Genomic DNA, 25544 nt, shown 5'->3' with positions numbered 1-25544 from the left:
TTATCTCATTCTTTACATTTTCAGTCAATAAAGCATCAATAAGTTTAAGTTTAGAATTTTCTGTCCATTTATATGATTTAATCCAGTGCCAACCTTTTTCCTCAAGGCCAATTTCTTTATCTATATTTATAGAGCACTTCATATATAAAGTAATTTGAACATGATCTGATAGGTAAGTACTAAATCCACTGCTTGACATATATGTATAATATCCCAATGAGTCACCTAAAAATCGACCATTGAGTAAACGCAGCCTTGAAGACAAACACAAGTCTAATAACTTTGTACCAACTGTATTTACAGAAGTATCTTGATTGTTTCTATTAATTTCTGAATCAGTAATATAATTTTCAGGGAGTAAATCAAAACCATCAAAATTATTGATGTGATCAGAATCATTTACAATAAAGTCAGCTCTTTGGCCAGTTCGAGCATTTAGATCTCCGATTAATACAATCTGTCCATTCATGGAGAAAGATGATATCTCATTTTCTAAAAAATCTAAGTCATTATCATAGTGAGATGATGAAAAGGGGGGTATATAAAGAGCGCACAGATAAATATCATGTACAAATCCAAAAAAGTTCTTATTCAACTTAAGCCATAGTCTATTTGGCGAGGTTGTTGCTTCTTTTAAATATGTAATGCCTTTAAAGTATGGCTTTTTTATAGTAACAATAATGCCCCCACTATACCTTCTTGCTTTTTTTCTTTTTTTACGGGACTTAGAAATAATACAATGGCCTTCCAATTTAAATTCTTTAGATTCTCCCTTCCAGGTTTCTAAAAGTATGTTTATGTCACCTTTTAAATTCTCAATAAACAATTCATCTTTCAGTTTGTCTCCAAGGCCATGAACATTCCATGAGGATATAGATAAATTTTTATAACAATTTGACATTTGAGCATATAAATCTTTCTTATTTTGTTGTAAACCTGAAAACCTCAATATTCACAATATATAAAAGTTCAAATGATATTACCTTGTGTATGGTCTATGGGAGGTAACTCTATTCTTTAAATTCAGAAAAATCAATATTTTAAGCCCTTGCATATATACTAGTATTTACCAATTATATTAAAATCAATACCAAAGACAATTTAATGTAATAAACAAATTTATATTTATATTGTTGTATATATCAGTGCAAAAACCTATTTGTCATATAATTTTATTTTATTTCTAGTCACACTTTGAACATATAAAAAAGAAATTAAAAAATAAAAATAAAAAAGCTTTTCTTTTGAATTTATTTTACATGTACACCTCCCATTTGTGTTTTAGTTCTATATATAGAAAATCAGTTTGTAACAGGACATATGAAAATTCCATAAGGCGGTAAACATATACCAGTAAGCAATATATCAATAAACTATACATTTTTCTTCTAATGATTCATACATATTTTCCATTGACATAAAAAATCAGTTTGTAATCAGAACATATGAAAAGTACATATGGCGGTAAACATATACCGGTAAGCAATATATCAATAAACTATACATTTTTCTTCTAATTATTTATACATATTTATCACTGACATAAAAAAATCAGTTTGTAATCAAAACATATGAAAAGTACATATGGCGGTAAACATATACCGGTTATATATCAATAGACTAGATTTTTCTTCTAAACATTCAGACATATTACCACTGACCCGTTCTCATTTCCTGTAACATGAGCTCCATCATATTTACAATTTTATTTCTGCCATTCATAGCACTTTCACTCCCTACATGTATAGGGTTATTAAAATGAGATTTCTGCTCAAAAGCTTGATGATCTCTCTGCTTTCTGTTTGTTATTGAATTTGGCATTTGATAATTAGGTATACCATTGTTTCTTACATGATTTGTTTTTGTGTTATTTTCATTGTTTTCCCATAACTTTACATTTAGTAGTGTATTGAGTACTCTTTTAATGGACATAACCATAATTGGAATGCCATGACCTTTAATATGTATTCCATCTACAAAATAATCAGGCTGAATGAAATCATACCTTACAAAATGTAAATCTAAATCTTTACATAATTCATACAATTGAACATTAAAAATAAGGCGGTGTTCATTGAAAAACTTAGCATAATATCTGTCACTCAAAAAACGTGGCAGTATTTCACCAAAAGTGATTGTTGCATCTGGGTTATATCTTTGTGTCACTCTGACTAGTTCTTCTACTTCTTCGATAACCTCGTCCGGTGTTTTCTGTTCTATATCATTGGAGCCTATTTGGAACATTATATGTTTTGCTTTATCTCTAAACGATTTGATATACTGAATTGCTCCAAACACTGTTTTGTCGTGTAGAGTGGTAACTTGAACTTTTCTATTTTTGTACAATCTTTTGCCGTCAATGTCTTTGATAATCGAAGAGCCTATTATCAATAAATCATAGGTATCCCTGTGGTGGCTGTTTTCCTTCCTTAAAGTTGGATTTCTCACACCAGCATAAGATTTTATATTATTATTGCTTCTGTCGGGCTCATTTTTCTCACTGTTTTTCTTTTCAGATATTCTTTCGGTTTGTATGTGATTATCTTCTTCGGCACTTTCTACATGTAGTTTTGTATCCTTGGTTTTCGTCTCTGCATGGTAGGTTTGGTCCTCTACGCGTTTTTCTGCTTCTTTTTCAATTGTATGTTGCAATTCTTTTATGTTTTGTTCCATTTTGACAACTCGTTGGATTTCTTGATTTCTTTCATTTGCCATTTCTTTCAATCTATCCTCATTCTTTTTTATTTTCAATGATTTTTCTTTGTCAATTTGTTCATTCAAATGTTCTATCTTGTTTAAATTAGTTTGCAAGTTAGTACATAGATTTTGTACTGCTTGTAATTCAGTGTCTTTTTTCACAAGTTCAATTTCTAGGTCATGTATTGTTGTTTTCATTTGAGTTATCTCCTCTTTGTGGCGAGTTTGTTCGGACCTAATCTTTTCAAGTTCAGATTCAAGAATCTTCATCTTAGCTTGATCATATCCCTCTTGGTTGTTTAGGACAGATGTATTCGGTTTGAATGTTTCATTTTGTGTTTCATTTTCTGAAGGTACATGTATCTTTTCAATATCAATTATAACTTTATCTGCCTGTACATGTACATGTTCAGCTATTGGTTCCAGGTCTTCTGGAGATTCTATATCAATTAGTTCATTCTTCTTAAACTTTAATTCACTAAAAATTTTATCTACATCACAAGGGAGGTTCCCTTTCTGTTTAATCTCTTTAATTTTATTGATTGTTTCATTTATGACTTTAAATTCAGATTGTAACCATTCACTTGTCCCCTGACCCTGGATAGTGGCTTTTTTGGTTGTATAGTAAATAGTAATCACAAAGAGTTTCTGTTTATCCAATGTAATCGACACTGCTGATTTGAATAATTCTTTCTTTGGGATTTTATTTGTAAATGCATGTTTATCATCAGCAATTTCTATCAGTTTCGATTTCTGGTCAAAGTCATTCCATTCAACTTTTGCTTTTTCATGACTTCCAAGAATTTTGAAGTAACGAATTAAAAGGGCTCGTCTCCATAGATAAATATTCTCATTTTTTAGTTCAAATGTTGCTTGATTTGATCCTATTGTGTGTTTAATTGTTGTTGTCCCTGTTTTTGACCTCGTGTCCGTCGTGGTATGGGGGTTAGGGCTGTCTTTTCCAATTGATGGCATTTTAAACGTTCAATTTAAATTTTGTTAAATTTCTATATTCATACTTTTGTTTTGTTGAATTCTGTTACTTTGTAGCTTTATATTGAGGGTTTCAGGCCACAATTAAATTAAATTTGCTCTAGCATGTTAAAAAACGTGGGCGCCGCCATTGCACCGGAACTTATCCTACTCACAAAGATGTTCATAGTGTACATTAATTGTCAGGGTGTTTGATTATCCTTCTATTTTGTGTATTCATGATTTAACTTGTTATAAGGACAATTATTACTTGTTCTTTTCCTGAGAAAAAGAACAAACAAATAATCATTTACAATTTGGCAAGAAACTTGGGTGAATTATTTATATCTTTTGATTTGAGCTCCCTTTTGATTTTCATAATTTTAGATTTTTGCTTTTCTGAGTAATGGGGTTTTATTCAGAAAAAAAGGGTGATTTTTCAGTTTTCAGACAATAACTCAAAAATGCTTTCAGCAGTTTTCATACAACTTTGGTGAATTGCTTATATTATGTATTGACATAAGCTCCCTTTCAATTTTTTTAATTTATGAAACTAGGGTGACTGGTGTATATCTTTTAAGAAAACCTCCCTTTAGTTATTTCCTATTTTCAGATAAAAGTTATTGAACTTTTTTCTTTGAAAAAGGGAGGGGCGTGTCATGCGCTCATGGTGCAGCTGTTAATGGCCTAATATCTTAAAAACTTACTAAAAGATTTACAAATGCTGAAGATGAAGATGAGCAAACAACTGCTTTTCAGAGCCCCTAGTTATATTTTTTCATTGATTTTTGTCCAATTATTGTTTCCAATTGTGTAACAGCATTTGTACAGTTAGTGAAGACTTAGAATTATTTTACAAATTCTTAAACTATCTATATATATAAAAAAGAAGATGTGGTATTATTGCCAATGAGACAACTATCCACAAAAGACCAAAATGACACAAACATTAACAACTATAGGTAACCATACAGCCTTCAACAATGAGCAAAGCCCATACCGCATAGTCAGCTATAAAAGGCCCCGATAAGACAATGTAAAACAATTCAAACGAGAAAACTAACGGCCTTATTTATATAAAAAAAAATGAACGAATAACAAATATGTAACACATAAACAAATGACAACCACTGAATTACAGGCTCCTGACTTGGGACAGGCACATACATAAATAATGTGGCCGGGTTAAACATGTTAGCGGGATATACTCATTAAAAGACAAAAGAATCCAGTTAGCAGTGCTCTAATTTATCAATTAAATCCAATCAACAACAAGTGTGAATCAGTCACATGATCCAATCAACAACAAGTGTGAATCAGTCACATGATCCAATCAAAAAACAAGTGTGAATCAGTCACATGATCCAATCAAAAACAAGTGTGAATCAGTCACATGATCCAATCAACAAGTGTGAATCAGTCACATGATCCAATCAAAAACAAGTGTGAATCAGTCACATGATCCAATCAAAAACAAGTGTGAATCAGTCACATGATCCAATCAAAAACAAGTGTGAATCAGTCACATGTTGTCAACATTCAATGTGCTGTTAAATTCACTGGGAATTTTACACCAAACAGACAAAATTTGAGAAGTCATGATCATGAGTCATTAATGTATTGTACATTTGTAAAATAGATTTTTTTGACAAAATTATAGAACAACAGGTTCAAAATACAGGATCCTTTGTTGAAATTATGGGACCACAGCTGTGTTCGAAGGGCCTGGTGCCAACAGTGGTATATCCTCGGTTATGATCTAGGCATAATCAACTATAAAATAAGGACATTAACAATTGATCATGATTTAATTTTGTTCCAGGGATGATAAACAGTAGTAACATGAAGGACACTGTCAATCTAACATGGATAATCAACCATAGTCAGGACACAGATGCTGCTCAGTCTTGATCTAATTACTCTGTTTTCCAATAATCTCATACAACATCTATCACCTTACAACAGAATCAATAAAAATACATATCTAGTTCATGATTATAATGATAATTATGCATTTTGTTTTTCAGACAGAACAGACAAGGCAGTCTAATGGTAAGTCATAAATTGTTATACATGAAAATTATGAGTAAGGTTGTAAGTTTTGGCAAAATAAAAAAAACTTTTCTCAAAATGAACAATCTTATTGAACTTATACATCTTTTTAAGATACTCCAAAGTTTGATAAAAATAATACCTGATGAATATTGAAGAAACAGTATAAACTTTGTAATCATTGATTAGCTTGCAATATGTTTCTTTCCAGAAAATAAAAAGAGTCGCACACGATACATCCTTGATGATGAGGATAATACAGAAGACACATCTGATGGTAAGATTAGACATGCATTTGTGTAGGACCTATATATATAAAATAATATAGGGTAGTTGTAAACCTTTGTTCCAGTAGTTTGACAGGTTCTTATGTCAGTTTTATCTGCTTTAGGGATTTTAAATCTACATCTCAAACCACAAAACAGATCTCAAGCAAATGTCATTCAGAATTTGGAAAGGAGAATTTAGCCTGCCTTAGTCCAAATAAGGATAATCAGCTAAATCATTAAATATTTGGTCTATTTGGTACAAAAAATATAAAGAAAGCATAACCATTTTCTCCATGTTAGTCATTATTTTGTAGTTAAAATCTCATTATTTGAAAAACTTGGGCTTAAAATCCAGTATGAGCTATAACCATCATTTAGATTCTTAAAACTTTTAACAAACATTTCCTGTCAAACAACTTGACCAATAAAATGAAGAAGTTTAAAAATGTGTAAGATGGTTTGTCTACCAACCAACATGGTTATCATTGCTTAAAGGAGTAGGGGCAATAAGGCCCTTATTTGGTGAAATATTACTACAAATTTAAAAGTTATAATATATATTTTTCAATTTGTCCAAACTAGACTAAGGTACAAGGTATTCAGAAAATACAAACAAATTTCAATTTGAACAAGTTACCATGGCAACACACCATGATAAAATTTGCATATTTTGTAAAAGTTTTGAATTTTTCTTGTTCTTCATCAAATTTAAATGAATTTTAGAGTGAAGTATTTGCGCATCCAAGAAACAATTTATGTTTGGTCAGATTACGTCACTATTTATAACAAAGCTTCTCTTAAATTATGCTTTGTTTCTTTGCTGTGCATGATGCACAATGGAATAAAGGCAGACAACTGCATTAAGGCCTAAATTAATATATTTTTAGTTTCCACAATCCCGAGCCTGCCAAGCATGGTGTGGATAGGTAGGTAGGGAAACAAAAAATTGAACAATATCGGAAGATGGGGCAAGCCTGAAAATTGGAAATGAATAAAATAATTTTCGACTAAGTTTCGACAATAAAATGTCATGAGTAGCACCGTTTTTGCAGGGTCGGTCGGGTTTGGGGAAACAAATAATATTTTATTTTAGGCCTAATTCTGTATTTTTCATTGTTTTTGTGAAAACGATACTTATTATGATATAATTGTGAGGTCATCAGATAAAAATCTTTTTTCATTTATATTTCTTTACCCTATTTATTTTCACATTTTGTGCATATTTGAAATACTTTTTCTTGGGCCATAACCTGGCTTAACTCCTTTGTTGATTTTTGTGGTAAAATGCAAGTATTGTCTAAATCTGTAAAACTAGAAATGCCAAAAATGCAAGAAAGTCAGTTGTTTTTACTTTCTATTTTGACAAAAATGTCAGATTTCTCCTTCTAGAAGTAATTGCCCTTAAAAGAGAACTTTAATTAATGTTTTGCCTTTTTAATGACATTTTGAAAAGGGATAAAGATAAAGGGAAACAACTGAAATAGTAAAATTATCAAGAAAACAATTTCTACCATATAAAAATAAGAAGATGTGGTATATTATTGCCAATGAGACAACTCTCCACCAGAGACTAAATGACTGAAGTTTACAGCTATACACTGGTCTCCAGTGAGCAAAACCCATACCACATAGTCAGCGATAAAAAGCCTCTGAAATGACAAATGTAAAGAATGGCAACACAGCAAAATGTTGATCCATTTATTGCCATTCAATGAAGATTTTTTTTTTTTTTAATTTTCAAGAACTCTAGATATCAGAAAAAAAATAATATAGGTGAGGCCTTCAACATGATTAAAATTATTAATAAACTGTTTAAGATTTTTTTTATTTTTTTTTATACCAGTATACCAGTGACATTTTTACCCCTTTTTGTGGTTTTTTGTTATAATCTTTTTTCTTGTTCTTCATCAAATTTAAATGAATTTTAGAGTGGAGAAGTATTTGCGCATCCAAGAAACAATTTATGTTTGGTCAGATTACGTCACTATTTATAACAAAGCTTCTCTTAAATTATGCTTTGTTTCTTTGCTGTGCATGATGCACAATGGAATAAAGGCAGACAACTGCATTAAGGCCTAAATTAATATATTTTTAGTTTCCACAATCCCGAGCCTGCCAAGCATGGTGTGGATAGGTAGGGAAAAAAAAAATTGAACAATAAGGGAAGATGCGGCAAGCCTGAAAATTGGACATGAATAAAATAATTTTCGACTAAGTTTCAACAATAAAATTTCATGAGTAGCACCGTTTTTGCAGGGTCGGTCGGGTTTGGGGAAACATAATATATATTAATTTAGGCCTAGTTCTGTATTTTTCATTGTTTTTGTGAAAACGATACTTATTATGATATAATTGTGAGGTCATCAGATAAAAATCTTTTTTCAATTATATTTCTTAACCCTATTCATTTTTACATTATGTGCATATTTGAAATACTTTTTCTTGGGCCATAACCTGGCTTAACTTTTTTGTTGATTTTTGTGGTAACATGATTAAAATTATTAATAAACAGTCAGAGATATAACTCTATAGGGTTATTACAGGAAAATAACATACATTGTTATTGTGGACAAAAAAATCAAAGAACTGTGATAACATACGTATGTTACATGTTTCAAAGGGACGATATACATCATTAGTTTAGTTAAAATATATAAAAGTTCTATTTATATTTCTTTTTTCTATATGTATACTTAACTATTTAAAGATATAATAGTTTGCCAATTTTGCATAGTACACCTATATGTTATTACAGAAAAAATATGCCTGTAATAACTAAAGGGTGTTATCACAGCTTCTCTATATCACTTTAAAGCATTTGCTCAGACATACATCATGCTTAATTACAATGTAGTTTAATTTATTGTAAGAAATAATGACCAGAGCATGTATGAGGTTCTGCGCAAGTTTCTCAGTAATTCCCAAGTGTCTTATATAATAAGTTACATTCCTTTAATAACTGAGCCTTGTTATCACAGCTAAGTTTATCTCTTAATAGCCTTGACTCATTGATTTACCATGGTCTATCAAAAATGTATTAATTTAATTAAAAAATTAGTTATCAAGACTATGCATTTAGTTTCTGCGCAAAGTCTCAAGAGTTCCCTAGAGCCCACTATAAATGAAATAAATTTACAAATAACAAGCATATATGTTATTACAGATTTAGAAAATTTAAGGTGAGTATCTGTAATAACCTTGATAACACAAGCAAGTTATTTCCTGGAATAACCCTATAGAGTTATATCTCTGACTGATAAACTGTTAAAGATTTTTTATTTTTTTTTTTATACCTGTATACCAGTGACATTTTTACCCCTTTTTGTGGTTTTTAGTTATAATCTAGAAGACTGTAAAGGACTTTATTATTAACAAAATAATTCTTCAAACAAGATCAACTAGAATGTTAAAATGACTGAAATTATCTGTCAACTCCTTTATATCTGATTTAAAGCCCATCAGCAACATTTTTAACCTACCACTCCTTTTTAGCTCACCGGGCCCGAAGGGCCAAGTGAGCTTTTCTCATCACTTGGCGTCCTTTGTCCGGCGTCTGGCGTCCGTCGTCCTGCGTTAACTTTTACAAAAATCTTCTCCTCTGAAACTACTGGGCCAAATACTTCCAAACTTTAACTGAATGTTCCTTAGGGTATCTAGTTTATAAATTGTATCCGAAGTTTTGATCTATCAACAAACATGGTCGCCATTACTTAAAATAGAACATAGGGGTCAAATGCAGTTTTTGGCTTATAACTCAAAAACCAAAGCATTTAGAGCAAATCTGACATGGGGTTATATTGTTAATCAGGTCAAGATCTATCTGTCCTGATATTTTCAGATGAATCAGACAACCTGTTGTTGGGTTGCTGCCCCTGAATTGATAATTTTAAGGAAATTTTGCTGTTTTTGGATATTATCTTGAATATTATTATAGATAGAGATAAACTGTAAATAGCAATAATGTTCAGCAAAGTAAGATTTACAAATAAGTCAACATGACCGAAATGGTCAGTTGACCCCTTTAGGAGTTATTGCCCTTTATAGTCAATTTTTAACCATTTTTCGTAAATCTTAGTTATCTTTTACAAAAATCTTCTCCTCTGAAACTACTGGGACAAATACTTCCAAACTTTAACTGAATGTTTCTTAGGGTATCTAGTTTATAAAATGTATCCGAAGTTTTGATCTATCAACATACATGGTCGCCATTGCTAAAAATAGAACATAGGGGTCAAATGCAGTTTTTGGCTTATAACTCAAAAACCAAAGCATTTAGAGCAAATCTGACATGGGGTACTATTGTTTATCAGGTCAAGATTTATCTGCCCTGAAATTTTCAGATGAATCAGACAACCTGATGTTGGGTTACTGCCCCTGAATTGATAATCTTAAGGAAATTTTGCTGTTTTTGGTTTATAGATAGAGATAAACTGTAAAGTGAGCAGTAATGTTCAGCAAAGTAAGATCTACAAATAAGTCTATCTGACCAAAGTTGTCAATTGACCCCTTAAGGAGTTATTGCCCTTTAAAGACTTTTTCACAATTTGTTCATCATGTTGACTTACTTTAAAAAATCTTCTCCTTTGAAACTGCTGTATTAATTTCAGCCAAACTTAGGCTAAATGAGTTTCATAGTATCTAGTATAAATTTTATATTTTATTTCCTTGTTTGTCAAGAAACAGCTTCTATGGCTAAAATAGAACATAGGAGAAAATGATTTTTTTTTTGCTTTTGACGAAAATAGGTTGATCCAAAAACATTTAAATAAATTGAAAAGCCAAAATAATCATTGATGAGAGATTTAACCAAAAGAATTAAGGTGAGCGATTCAGGCTCTTGAGAGCCTCTTGTTTCATAAATCTCCATGATCTTTTACAAAAATCTTCTCCTCTGAAACTACCGGGCCAAATTAATCCAAACTTGACCACAATCATCATTGATGTATCTAGTTTAAAATTTGTGTTTGTTTACCCGGCCAACCAACCAAAATGGCCGCCATGGCTAAAAATAGAATATAGGGGTAAAATGCAGCTTTTGGCTTATAGCTCAAAAACCAAAGCATTTAGAGCAAATCTGACAATGGGTAAAATTGTTAATCTGGTCAAGATCTATCTACCCTGAAATTTTTAGATGAATTGGACAACCCATTGTTGGGTTGCTGCCCCTAAATTGGTAATTTTAAGGAAATTTTACTGTTTTTGGTTATTATCTTGAATATTATTATAGATGGAGTTAAACTGCAAACAGCAATAATGTTCAGCAAAATAAGATTTACAAATAAGTCAACATGACCAAAATGGTCAGTAAACCCCTTTAGGAGTTATTGCCCTTTATAGTCAATTTTTAACCTTTTTTCGTAAATCTCCATGATCTTTTACAAAAATGTTCTCCTCTGAAACTACCGGGCCAAATTGATCCAAACTTGGCCACAATCATCATTGATGTATCTAGTTTAAAAATTGTGTTTTTTGACCTGGCCAACCAACCAAGATGGCCGCCACAGCTAAAAATAGAACATGGAGGTTAAATGCAGTTTTTGGTAATTACTCAAAAACCAAAGCATTTAGAGCAAATCTGACAATGGGTAAAATTGTTTATCTGGTCAAAATCTATCTGCCCTGTAATTTTAAGATGAATGGGACAACCCGTTGTTGGGTTGCTGCCCCTGAATTGGTAATTTTAAGGAAATTTTTCTGTTTTTGGATATTATCTTGAATATTATTATGGATAGAGATAAACTGTAAACAGCAAAAATGTTCAGCAAAGTAAGATTTACAAATAAGTCAACATGACCAAAATGGTCAGTTGACCCCTTTAGGAGTTATTGCCCTTTATAGTAAATTTTTAACCATTTTTCGTAAATCTCCATGATCTTTTACAAAAATCTTCTCCTCTGAAACTACTGGGCCAAATTAATCCAAACTTGGCCACAATCATCATTGATGTATCTAGTTTAAAAATTGTGTTTTTTGACCTAGCCAACCAACCAAGATGGCCGCTATGGCTCAAAATAGAACATGGAGGTTAAATGCAGTTTTTGGTTATTACTCAAAAACCAAAGCTTTTAGAGCAAATCTGACAATGAGTAAAATTGTTTATCTGGTCAAGATCTATCTGCCCTGAAATTTTTAGATGAATTGGACAACTCGTTGTTAGGTTGCTGCCCTTAAATTGGTAATTTTAAGGAAATTTTACTGTTTTTGGTTATTATCTTGAATATTATTATAGATGGAGATAAACTGTAAACAGCAATAATGTTCAGCAAAGTAAGATTTACAAATAAGTCATCATGACCAAAATGGTCAGTTGACCCCTTTAGGAGTTATTGCCCTTTATAGTCAATTTTTAACCTTTTTTCGTAAATCTCTATGATCTTTTACAAAAATCTTCTCCTCTGAAACTACCAAGCCAAATTAATCCAAACTTGGCCACAATCATCATTGATGTATCTAGTTTAAAAATTGTGTTTTTTGACCCGGCCAACAAACCAAGATGGCCGCCACAGCTAAAAATAGAACATGGAGGTTAAATGCAGTTTTTAGTAATTACTCAAAAACCAAAGCATTTAGAGCAAATCTGACAATGGGTAAAATTGTTTATCTGGTCAAGATCTATCTGCCCTGTAATTTTAAGATGAATGGGACAACCCGTTGTTAGGTTGCTGCCCTTAAATTGGTAATTTTAAGGAAATTTTACTGTTTTTGGTTATTATCTGGAATATTATTATAGATGGAGATAAACTGTAAACAGCAATAATGTTCAGCAAAGTAAGATTTACAAATAAGTCATCATGACCAAAATGGTCAGTTGACCCCTTTAGGAGTTATTGCCCTTTATAGTCAATTTTTAACCTTTTTTCGTAAATCTCTATGATCTTTTACAAAAATCTTCTCCTCTGAAACTACCAAGCCAAATTAATCCAAACTTGGCCACAATCATCATTGATGTATCTAGTTTAAAAATTGTGTTTTTTGACCTGGCCAACCAACCAAGATGGCCGCCACAGCTAAAAATAGAACATGGAGGTTAAATGCAGTTTTTAGTAATTACTCAAAAACCAAAGCATTTAGAGCAAATCTGACAATGGGTAAAATTGTTTATCTGGTCAAGATCTATCTGCCCTGTAATTTTAAGATGAATGGGACAACCCGTTGTTGGGTTGCTGACCCTGAATTGGTAATTTTAAGGAAATTTTTCTGTTTTTGGATATTATCTTGAATATTATTATGGATAGAGGTAAACTGTAAACAGCAAAAATGTTCAGCAAAGTAAGATTTACAAATAAGTCAACATGACCAAAATGGTCAGTGACCCCTTTAGGAGTTATTGCCCTTTATAGAAAATTTTTAACCATTTTTCGTAAATCTCCATGATCTTTTACAAAAATCTTCTCCTCTGAAACTACCAAGCCAAATTAATCCAAACTTGGCCACAATCATCATTGATGTATCTAGTTTGAAAATTGTGTTTTTTGACCTAGCCAACCAACCAAGATGGCCGCTACGGCTCAAAATAGAACATGGAGGTTAAATGCAGTTTTTGGTTATTACTCAAAAACCAAAGCATTTAGAGCAAATCTGACAATGAGTAAAATTGTTTATCTGGTCAAGATCTATCTGCCCTGAAATTTTTAGATGAATTGGACAACTCGTTGTTAGGTTGCTGCCCTTAAATTGGTAATTTTAAGGAAATTTTACTGTTTTTGGTTATTATCTTGAATATTATTATAGATGGAGATAAACTGTAAACAGCAATTATGTTCAGCAAAGTAAGATTTACAAATAAGCCAACATGACCAAAATGGTCAGTTGACCCCTTTAGGAGTTATTGCCCTTTATAGTCAATTTTTAACCTTTTTTCGTAAATCTCTATGATCTTTTACAAAAATCTTCTCCTCTGAAACTACCGATCCAAATCAATCCAAACTTGGCCACAATTATCATTGATGTATCTAGTTTAAAAATTGTGTTTTTTGACCCGGCCAACCAACCAAGATGGCCGCCACGGCTAAAAATAGAACATGGAGGTTAAATGCAGTTTTTAGTAATTACTCAAAAACCAAAGCATTTAGAGCAAATCTGACAATGGGTAAAATTGTTTGTCTGGTGAATATCTATCTGCCCTGTAATTTTAAGATGAATGGGACAACCCGTTGTTGGGTTGCTGCCCCTGAATTGGTAATTTTAAGGAAATTTTTCTGTTTTTGGATATTATCTTGAATATTATTATGGATAGAGATAAACTGTTACAGCAAAAATGTTCAACAAAGTAAGATTTACAAATAAGTCAACAGGACCAAAATGGTCAGTTGACCCCTTTAGGAGTTATTGCCCTTTATAGTCAATTTTTAACCTTTTTTCGTAAATCTCTATGATCTTTTACAAAAATCTTCTCCTCTGAAACTACTGGGCCAAATTTTACCAAACATAGCCAGAATCATTATTAGGCTATCTTGTTTAAAAATTGTGTTTTATGACCGGGCAAACCAACCAAGATGGCCGCTAGGGCTAAAGATAGAACATAGGGGTAAAATGCAGTTTTTGGCTTATAACTCAAAAACCAAAGCATTTAGAGCAAATCTATTAAGGGGTAAAATAGTTTATCTGGTCAAGATCTATCTGCCCTGAAATTTTGAGATGAATCGGACAACTCATTGTTAAGAATCTGCCCCTAAATTGGTAATTTTTAGGAAATTTTGCTGTTTTAGGTTATTATCTTGAATATTATTATAGATAGAGATAAAGTTTAAACAGCAATAATGTACAGCAATTTAAGACTCAAAAATAAGTCAATTGACCAAAATGGTCAATTGACCCCCTAAGAAGTTATTGTCCTTTATAATAAATTTTTAACAATTTTCATAAAATTTGTAAATTTTTACTAACATTTTCCACTGAAACTACACGGACAAGTTCATTATAGATAGAGATAATTGTAAGCAGCAAGAATGTTCAGTAAAGTAAGATGTACAAACACATCACCATCACCAAAACACAATTTTGTCATGAATCCATCCTCCTCCTTTGTTTAATATTCACAAAGACCAAGGTGAGCAACACAGGCTCTTTAGAGCCTCTAGTTGTGTTTTACTTGGAAGACAAAGGTGAAAAAACAAAACTGTAAACAGCCCACATCACTTTATCTTTATAGCAAAGAGTAGGATAAGCTTTCAATTTTACAAACAGGAACTATAATATTGCTTTATTTACAGATGAGGTAAAGATAAATGAAGTAACAGATGATATACAGAACAAATTAAAGGTGAGTAAAATATTTCAGTCTTTATTTCATAATTTCTGATTTATAGTTTTTATGATGAGATATATTGCATCATTTCAATCCTGGTATCTATGATTAGTTTATTATAGGATTTCACTTAGTGAACATTACCTGACCAAAAGCATCTGATGTAGTCAGGTCACATTTTCAAATTTTCTCTAAAGCTACCGGGCCAATTGCTCAATATTCATGATATTTGGTGTTTTTGCACATTTATGAAACATTAACAAAACATGTCAACATAGTTGAAATCATAGGTTGAGTCCCTGTATAACAGTTATTTCCCCTCAATGATGATTTGGACAAGATCAATATTTATAAACACAGTTGGGAGTCTGCTTCCCAGTCCTGTCCACAACCTTTTGTAAACATTTTTTTTATCCTCCAACCATACATTTGCCATTTGTGGATATTTGATTTCGTGATTATGCCAAAGTCTGCATACATTTCTATATAACATTTTTAATTTGTTGGACATTGAAATTCACGAAATCCACAAAAATTGGTATTCAACAAATAATAATGAATCCACAGTAAGTCCTGGAGGTGATCTTTATATTTATCTGTGATAAGGAAGCATTATAATTTGACAACTAAATCATGGTTCATTGGATAACCTTTTGTTTTAAATTCATGACATCAACATCTTATTTATTTAGCAAAATTTCAATTGATCATATGTATTTGATATTTCTAATGGAATTCAAATTTTCTGAAGGCAAAAGGACCAGTTCAGATATGCAGTAGTTTGTATGAAATGATCATCTTTTTAATTATTCATTCCTTACAGATATTTGGCGAGACATATGGCTTGTTACAAGAAGAAGTATTATATCTACTACAACAGCATGATGGTTGTGTACAGGAAACTATTCTATTTATAGAATCAGGAAAAAGTATGAAAACTTATTGTGGATTCATTTATTTTTGTGGCTACCAATTTTCATGAATTGAGAAAAAAGTTGAAGATATTTGATTTGCTGGGGTTTTGCTAGAGTTGACACAAAAGTGTATATAGATATTGTAGGACATTTGAATTAATAGTTTCCCTTTACCCCCAAAATCTTATAAATCAGTATCCCATGATTCATAGTGAATCCGCTGAAGTCTTATGGACAGCATTTCTACTGTAAAAGATTATCTTGAATTTATTAACTTGTGAATCAAGAATAATGCACAAAAAATGTTTTCATCAATTTCTAACCTTAGTAATTTATAGATTATCGTTGATCATCTCAACAAGATTGATTTTCTCACTTGAGCCGGTACGTCGAAAGTGAGAAAAACAATCGAGTTGAGATGACCAATGATAATCTGTTTATCGCTATTTTACCTATGACGAAGATGTCAATTTCATGTCAATTTCATTAGGAACCCCACATACCTCCTTAGTTACTAGCCATAATTTTCCATTTCAAGCGAGTAGCATGATATGAAAAATTATCACAAAAAAGATCAAAAGAGAAATGCACAAAATAGCGATAATAGCAATTAACTTTGAGGGGTTAATGGGTGAAATCTGCCAAAAAAACAAGAATGTTGGCCGATCTGCATATATTAATTGCTTTTTATGCTGTACAAAAGATTTAGTGTAAATAATATTTTATTAAGAAATTGAATACATCTTCTACAATATAAATTCACATTGTGGCAAAGAGAAAAACAGAAACAACAACTAGTGCTTATATCAATCTGGCTACCTCAACTATTTAGTACAAAAAAAAATAATTCAGTGACCCCTATAAATTCAATATCAATTTAAACAAGAATGTGTCCATAGTACATGGATCGTACTATCATAGGTGGGGCATAGAAATACTGTTTTTTTTTAGCTCTGGTGATTCTCCCTGTTTTTAGAGGTCTACTGTTTGATATGTATTTCAAAATTGATGCTTGTTCCTTCATTTTCATATTTTTAAGAAACAAACACATATTTATTTCTTGCTATGGCAAATTCATATTGGTGCACTTAATATTTTAGCTCTATGGGACAAGCTCTGCCACCTGTATAAGATAAATCATTCAATAATCTTATCTCTATAATTGTTCAGATCCCTACCTATTCTTATATCCTGTCAGATGCGTATACTTTAACCATGCACACTAAGTTTCCTCCCATTTGAATCCCTTTTATCATAAAATATATAAAATCTGTTCAGACCCCCACCCACATTCTATATGTAATCTAAATTTGCTGTGCCAGAACCTTTCTAGTATTCCAATGATCATTAGTCCCTAAACTCTTTCCCCTTAGGTTATGTATTGTTTTTGTCGAGCCTTCGACTTTAGTTGAAAAAGCAAGACTAAGCGATCCTACATTCCATCGTTGTTTATGATCATAAGATAGTATCCAGAAGTAAATTTTGTAAAAATAAAATTCCATTTTTTCTATATTTTACTTATAAATGGACTTAGTTTTTCTGCGGGGAAACCATTACATTCACTCTGTGGTTAAAGTTTTTAAAATTTTAATAACTTTCTTAAACTATCCTGGGTTTGTACCAAAATTGGACAGAAGCTTATTTATGATCATAAGATAAAATCCAGAAGTAAATTTTATAAAAAAATAAATTCACTTTTTCCATATTTTACTTTTAAATGGACTTAGATTTTCTTTCAGTTAACATTACATACGTGTAAAGTCTGCAGTTTTTAAAACATTTATTAGATTCTTAAACTATGCTGGATTTTTACCAAACTTGGACAGAAGCTTGTTTATGATCATAAGATAGTATCCAGAAGTAAATTTTGTAAAAAAATAAATCCATTTTTTCCATATTTTACTTTTAAATGGACTTAGTTTTTCTGCGGGGAAACATTACATTCACTCTGTGGTTAAAGTTTTTAAAATATTAATAACTTTCTTAAACTATCCTGGGTTTGTACCAAAATTGGACAGAAGCTTATTTATGATCATAAGATAGAATCCAGAAGTAAATTTTGTGAAAAAATAAATCCACTTTTTCCGTATATTACTTTTAAATGGACTTAGATTTTCTTTCAGTTAACATTACATACGTGTAAAGTCTGCAGTTTTTAAAACATTTATTAGATTCTTAAACTATGCTGGATTTTTACCAAACTTAGACAGAAGCTTCTTACAATCAAAAGATTGTATCTACAGAAATTTTTTTTTTGATTTTTTTTCTCATTTTTGTTGAGCCTGCAATTTACAGCAAAAGTAGGCGAGACACTGGGTTCTGCGGAACCCTTACAATTTTTTTTTTAAGGGCATCCGGCTTCCTCCACCCAATAAAAATTGGCCGCCACTAAATAGTCTAATTGTGGTGCTAAAAGTGGCTTTAAAACACCAAAAATCAAAATCAAATCTTTTCTTTTAAAAAATCCAGAGACAGCTTCCTGCCGAAATATTCTAATTTGTTAAAATATTCATTACATTTCCCTCCAATAGATTTGATTTTCAGTTCATTGTTAGTTGAAAATAAAATAAAATTATAAAATATTGTTGTTTTGACTTTCCTTTTAAGCTTAAAGTTGGCATTTACAACTATGCTGGATTTAGTGTATACAACCTTAATAACATGTTTTTTGAATTGCAGGTAAACTAACTTGGGAATTGGATGATGATAAACATGTAGAAAATAACAGTAGTATGGACAAACTGACATCCAAATATGGCGAATCAAGAGTCAGATTGAGGGCAGCTTTTCTCGAGGCTCTTTAATGTTCCTGGTAAGGAGCAACAAGGAGACAGATTTTAATGAATTCAGAGGGTCATTAATGTTCCTGTTATCTTATTGAATCCAGAACCCTACCTATAGTATAATTTCTACACAGATTTTTAAATTTAGATTATTTTATAATCAGTCTGTTTAAGATCATCTGAGGTTGAGTTAAGTGTTCATATTGAAATGAGCTAAAATTCCTTTATATGTTTTATGTTTTACTTCACTAATCAATATGACAAAATGTATAGAAATCAGGACTTTTTCGGGAGATGTTGCAATGTAAACAATGAATAATGAATTAAATTAGAAATAGATTTTTAAGTATGATTCTGTTCTAATATTTGTACAAAACAGGAGGGAAAAATCAATACACATACAAAGCCAAAAGTAAAAAGAGAAACAGACAAACTATTGTTAAAAAAACTCTTGCAAAAAAACTAAAGATTTAGAAAAATGAATTGCACAAATACCCATTGGTGAAAATTGAAATAACAAAAGTACAGAACTCTGATGAAAATTCCAGACAGAAAGTTCCTAATCAAATGGAAATATCAAAAGCTCGAACACATCAAACAAATGAATAACAACTGTCATATTCCTGTGTTTGTACAGACAATTTCTTGTTTGTGTAAAAAAATGGTGGATTAAACCTTGTTTTATTGCTAGCTATTAAAACCATGCATGCCAGGGTATACACTTGTACTGATTCTACAGTGGCTTCCTTGGTGTAGCTAATAATGAAAGTAAAAAAAATGTATTGACATATTTTTTGTCATCATATACTTTGAAAGTGGACGGTATAATGTATAATGGTCATAATCCTTCTGTTGTCAACAATATTATGATAGTGTACTAAAAACTTTCATAGAAGAGGTGGTCATTATTACCATTGACTCATATCCGCTGATAAAATAACCTTCAAGAAAATTGTGATTTGACAAACAAGCCCTTGAACATTGCTATATAACGTTTGTTTTCACTGTGTTTAATTTTCCTTTTGTTGGTTGACAGTTAAAGACATTGTGAAAATTTGACCCTGTGTAAATGTCCCTGTGTATTCACAGGATTATTACTGTTTACTTTACAGCTTTTACATTAATGCTAGCAAGACAAATCTTTGTTTCACTTGCTTGCTTTGCTTGTATCAATGTTTGCTCAAGCATGGCAATTAAGATAGGCGGGGCTTCAGCTTGTATACATCATACTTAAATTTTAATGGATGTTATGTTTGAAGTTAAGGACAGTCACACTAAATTTTAAAACATCACAAGATGACAAATATAAAGCGCAATCGTAGAAATGGAAGCCAAAAAATTGTATTTGTTTTTTCTCTCAAAGATATGCATTTTTTTATCATCCAACTGAAAAGACTGTCGTAAAGTACTTTTAGTAAAACAAAAAAGCTATTCGAACACACCTACTCTGATTTCGAGTGATTCATTACATAGGTATTTCATTTGACCCATACATTTCATCTTTTAGTACTGTGATTTTTTTGTGTTATAACGTCAACCTGTAGCTTTGCTATATTAAAATGATAGAATCTGAAGCGAGATGATGTATCAAATATTCTTTCTTTGTACGTTTTCAACACAAAATATCCATCTCAAACACACCCTAATAAAGAAGGTGCACTTGATTTTCTAATAAAAGGGATAAATTAATTAGGGAGGGATGACTAAATTATTTTATTTATTATGTCTATCGTTATTGAATATTGCGCACTTTGGATTAATTTTTGCTGGTAAACCTTCAAACTGATTATTCTTTGTTTATAGAGAAGGCGATAAGTGCTTTCTGTTATGTTTACTTTAGTGAGAAATTTTTTAAAAGTGAATAGAAACAAATAAAATAACAATTTTCTTCTCAAATACGAGTGTTTTATTGTAAAAACAACTATTTGCATAAGTTTTTAATTTATCTATTACATAGTTAAGTAGAACAGTTAGATATCAAGTCGACGACATGGTTATATATCAAGTTGGATGAAGAAAATACTTCCCCTTTTTTTTTTAATTAATACATACGGAGAACATATCAATCTATAAGTTTACATATTTCCGTGTCTGTCCTTCCATTACGTGACTCAAGAAAAATTTTAAAAAAAATTGGAAACAATAAACAATTGTATCAAAAAGAGAAAATCGAGCGAACCTTCTTATATTAGGGTGTGTTTGAGATGAATAATTTGTCTAAAAAACGCAAAAAGGAAGAAAATTTGATACATCATCTCGCTTCAGATTCTATCATTTTTATATAGCAAAGCTACAGGTTGACTTTATAACATAAAAAAATCACAATACTAAAAGTTGAAATATATAGGTCAAATGAAATACCTATGTAATGAATCACTAAATCTGAGTAGGTGTGTTCGACTAGTTATTTTGCTTTTCTAAAGTACTTGACGACAGTCTTTTCAGTTGGATGATGAAAATGCATATCTTCGAGAAAAATCAAATACATTTTTTTGGCTTCCATTTCTACGATTGCGCTTTATATTTGTCATCCTGTGATGTTTAAGATTTAGTGTCCTTAACTTCAAAATAACCGTCCAATAAAATTTAAGTATGACGTATACAAGCTGAAGCCCCGCCTATCTTAATTGCCATGCTTGAGCAAACATTGATACAAGCAAAGCAAGCAAGCCATACAAAGATTTGTCTTGCTAGCATTAATGTATTAGCTGTAAGCTTTTGATACATTTGAATGCATTACACTATAAATTATCAAGTATACACCAAATTGATCTGTAACTTATTTTCATTCTAAAACTGAAATAACATCATATATAAAATAAGTTGCGTTGATCAACATTATACCAGAATGTGCAATGTAAAATCTCTGTTTTCAAATGTCTTATTTTTCGTGTGTTTTTTTTCTTTCTCCAATTTAACGGAAATTTACACAGTGAAAAACAAATTGTTCATTTTGTCATCAAAACGAGGAAAAAAAGGTATAAAAACCAAATACACAATATATTAATATATTCATTGCAAGAAATATACTGCATGTGCTGCTGGAATGCTCCTAGGGAAATAAAAAAGTTCCAATTGAGATCCAAATCGTCATTTTTGAATTATTCAGTGAGAGTACATATTATAATGATAACATGGGTTCAAAAAGCCCTGTTAGTCCATAATATACACACAAAACATCTCACATTGTAGTGAAAGTATAAAATACATGTTAACCCAAAAATGCAGTTTTGGTAAAGAAAGTAGGGCTATCATTTATTCTCGTAACAAATGTCTGAAAGGGAAATCAGTCACCAAAATATCAAATACAAAAATTGACAATTCAAAGAAAACCAACATGGCTACAGAAAAAAATCAACAAATAAACAAGAAACAAAAAAATAGGTTAACAGAAATAGAATCCCATTAAAAAGTTTTCAATCTCAATTCTTTTTTGTCAGTTATGAATAGTTTACAATATTGATATGTTTTTTTCTTGCCAGTGAAATAAGTCACAGAATGCATTACAAAGAGACATATCCAGCATTGACAGCATAAAGCTTTATATTTCAAGCTGGAGGACCTGGATGCTTCATACCTTATATGCAGATAACTTTTTTAGTCTGTTTGTTATATATCCATGGTCATTGACTTAATTTTTGTCTCGTTTGAGGGAATAAAAAAGCGAAAGATAGGTATGCTATTTCCAGCGTCGGCGTCAACAATGTGATAATTTGTGATTAGATCTAGTTTATGGGTATATATGAACAGAACAGAACAGAACAGAACATATTTTATTTCCAATTAAGAGCCCACAAGGGGCATACAGAGCATACATGAATATAAAGGAAAAAGAATATTGATTTGCATAGATACATAGATACAAACATTTTTTTTTTACATACAGTAACAATACAATTACTATAAACTCATATTCACTTTAATAAATTTACCAACAGCATTAAGGACCTGAATGTCTTCACAGTTTAATTAATAAATAAATTTATGCTGGTTATCAAGTATAGAAAAATTTGGAATTCTTTGGCAAACAAAGTCAAAGAGAGCATCTCTATCTGATTTAAAATTTTCACAGTTAGTTAAAAAATGGATTTCATCTTCAACACAGCCAGAGGAGCATTTTTTGCAAATTCTTTCATTTCGTGGAATATTTGAAAAACGTCCAACTTCAATTTGAAGCTTATGAGCAGAAATACGTAATTTGCATATAGATCTTCTAAAATCAAAGTCCTTAATTAAAGAAAGATAATTTTCATAACCAAAATTCTGCTTAAATTTCACATAATTAAACAGTTTTCCATCAGAAGCTTTATTTTGGCTAGCATACCAATTGCTTATATATTTAGTGTGAATTAATTTGCTAGATATGTTCAAAAATTTATATTGTCCGAAATGTTTTACTTCTTGTTTAATTTCAAAAACTTCTAATACTTTTTTAGCAAATGAGAACCAAGAAGTTATGTTAGATTTGTGAAGCTCTTGGCTGCATTTATAAGCATCTTTCAATAGACTGAATTCAGTTGTAAGATTTTAAAATCTATACTAGTATTTTACAATTGACTTTACAATATCATAATGTAAGGGAAACGCCCCAGTTCTGATAATACAGCAAAATTGACACTCCTTTTGTGTACACCAAGTATAAATTTAGAAAATTTAAGATGGAGATTCTCACACTTTAGATTTTTAAAAATATTTTCAAGATTAAATAAGGAAGACTGTAATTTATTACAAGAAACATTATAACCTCCCCATACCTCTGAATTATATAACAGAATGGGTTTAAGGGTATGATCAAAAATATGAACACAAGATTTTATTCCAGGAGACAAATTGATAAAATCCTTTCTAAGTTTATAGTAGGTCTTAAGAGCCTTATTATAAAGTTCAGTTTTAGCTAGATGAAAACTTCCAGATGCAGTAAAGTGAACACCTAAATATTTGTAATGAGCGACACAGTCAATCAAGTTATTCTGCAGTCGAAAATTCGCCTGAATTTTCCTTCCAGCCTTATTAAAAATTATGACTTTAGTCTTTTTAATATTAACTTTGAGGCACCAGTCAGCACAATATTTTTCTAGCTGATCAAGTCTACTTTGAAGCCTTGTGGCTGATGTTGACATAATCACAATATCATCCGCATACATCAAACAATTTAATTTCTCTGAGTGCAGGGAAACTGCATCCAGGCAGGAGTCAAGATAAGATGGGAAGTCATTTATAAAAATTTTGAATAATGAAGGACTCAAGTTGTCTCCTTGTCTTACACCTAATTTAATGCTAAAAGGGTCAGTGAGAGAAGCTCCAACTCTTACACATGCTTGACTATTGTTATACATATCTGATATAATATTATAAAATAAAGTACCAACTTTCATATTAATAAGCTTCAGTTTAAGACCTATATGAATTACACTGTCGAATGCTTTGCGAAAGACTACAAAACAAGTATATAATCTACCCTCTTTACTGTGACAGTATTTGTCGATCAGTGTTTTTAAAATAAATATATGATCTGAAGTTCTGGCATTTTTTGTAAAGCCAATCTGAGAATTATGAATTAAGTTGTTTTGGTACAAAAATTTGTCAAGTCTTGTATTCAAAATATTGTTAAAAAGTTTACCAATGGTACTAGTAATTGTTATACCTCTGTAGTTTGATGGATCACAAGGATCATCTGATTTAAAAATTGGCGAAATAAAACCATCAGCCCAAATCTTTGGGTACACACTATTCTTGAGGCACAAATTAAATAATTTATATAAGCAACCTATCAAATATGACTGACTATATTTTAACATTTCTTTGGAAATCAAATCAGGTCCACAGGCCTTGCCTGATTTTAAGCTCGCAATAGCATGAGACATTTCTTTTTTACTAATATCATTATCTAAATCATTAAAAACTAAATTTTTTTCTTTGTCATTCAGGATCATTTCCAACTGGTTAAGTCGTGAATAAAATGTGTTATCAATTGCAGAGTGAAGATTACGAAAGTGATTGGCCCATGTATCAGAATCAATTTGTGAAGAGCAGTTTTCTTTTTTGCTATCCTGAATGTCATTTATTAATTTCCAATACTGCTTAGGGTTTTCAACTCTAAGAGTATCAAGTTTTTGTAGCATGGAATTGATAAATTGCTTATATTTAACTTTTCTACATTTATTATAGATTCTAAAATATTTATAGTATCTGCCTTTAATAACAGGATCCTTAGGATATCTTGAATAAATTTTACCTAAGGATATAACATTTTTGCGCATTTTAAAAAGATCACTATCAAACCATTTTTTCTGGGGTCTGGAACCCTTTTTATTCTTTTTTGGGGTTACCAGGGAAATTTTGGCTGCAGAAAGAAATATATCACATAAATCCTGTGCCTTTTTGTTAATGTCTTCAGAAGAGCAATCACTATCATTAATTAGGAAAGATGAAATTTTCTGCTGGTTATCTGGTGACAAAAGTGCTTGCTGAAATTTAAGTGGGGAGTCCTCAGTCCATATGAAATTAACGGGGGCAGCATGAAGATTATTTGACTGAGTTTCTGTTAGTTGATATTTAGCCAAAATTTCACATGATATTTTACAATGACAGTCTGAGAATGTTGAGACAA

The 25544-nt window shown here is 31.1% G+C and overlaps 1 protein-coding gene across 5 annotated transcripts in view; it reads left to right on the top strand.

Moving 5' to 3' along the window:
• LOC134697371 (telomeric repeat-binding factor 2-interacting protein 1-like) overlaps nucleotides 1-19280 on the top strand; it is a 128707-nt gene extending 109427 nt beyond the window's left edge. For 4 of the 5 annotated variants that reach the window (XM_063559611.1, XM_063559609.1, XM_063559608.1 and 1 more), the window contains 5 exons: nucleotides 5697-5721; nucleotides 5933-5998; nucleotides 15203-15252; nucleotides 16061-16166; nucleotides 18831-19280. In XM_063559611.1, coding sequence (XP_063415681.1) covers nucleotides 5697-5721; nucleotides 5933-5998; nucleotides 15203-15252; nucleotides 16061-16166; nucleotides 18831-18955 — 372 coding nt within the window. In that variant the 3' untranslated portion in view covers nucleotides 18956-19280. The remainder of the gene's footprint in view (nucleotides 1-5696; nucleotides 5722-5932; nucleotides 5999-15202; nucleotides 15253-16060; nucleotides 16167-18830) is intronic. The other variant, XM_063559610.1, reaches the window with a different exon arrangement.
• The last annotated feature ends 6264 nt before the right edge of the window (nucleotides 19281-25544 follow it).

This window comes from Mytilus trossulus, chromosome 14 (genome assembly GCF_036588685.1).
Source record: "Mytilus trossulus isolate FHL-02 chromosome 14, PNRI_Mtr1.1.1.hap1, whole genome shotgun sequence".
NCBI lineage: Eukaryota > Metazoa > Mollusca > Bivalvia > Mytilida > Mytilidae > Mytilus > Mytilus trossulus.
This window is presented reverse-complemented; position numbering and strand designations above follow the sequence as displayed.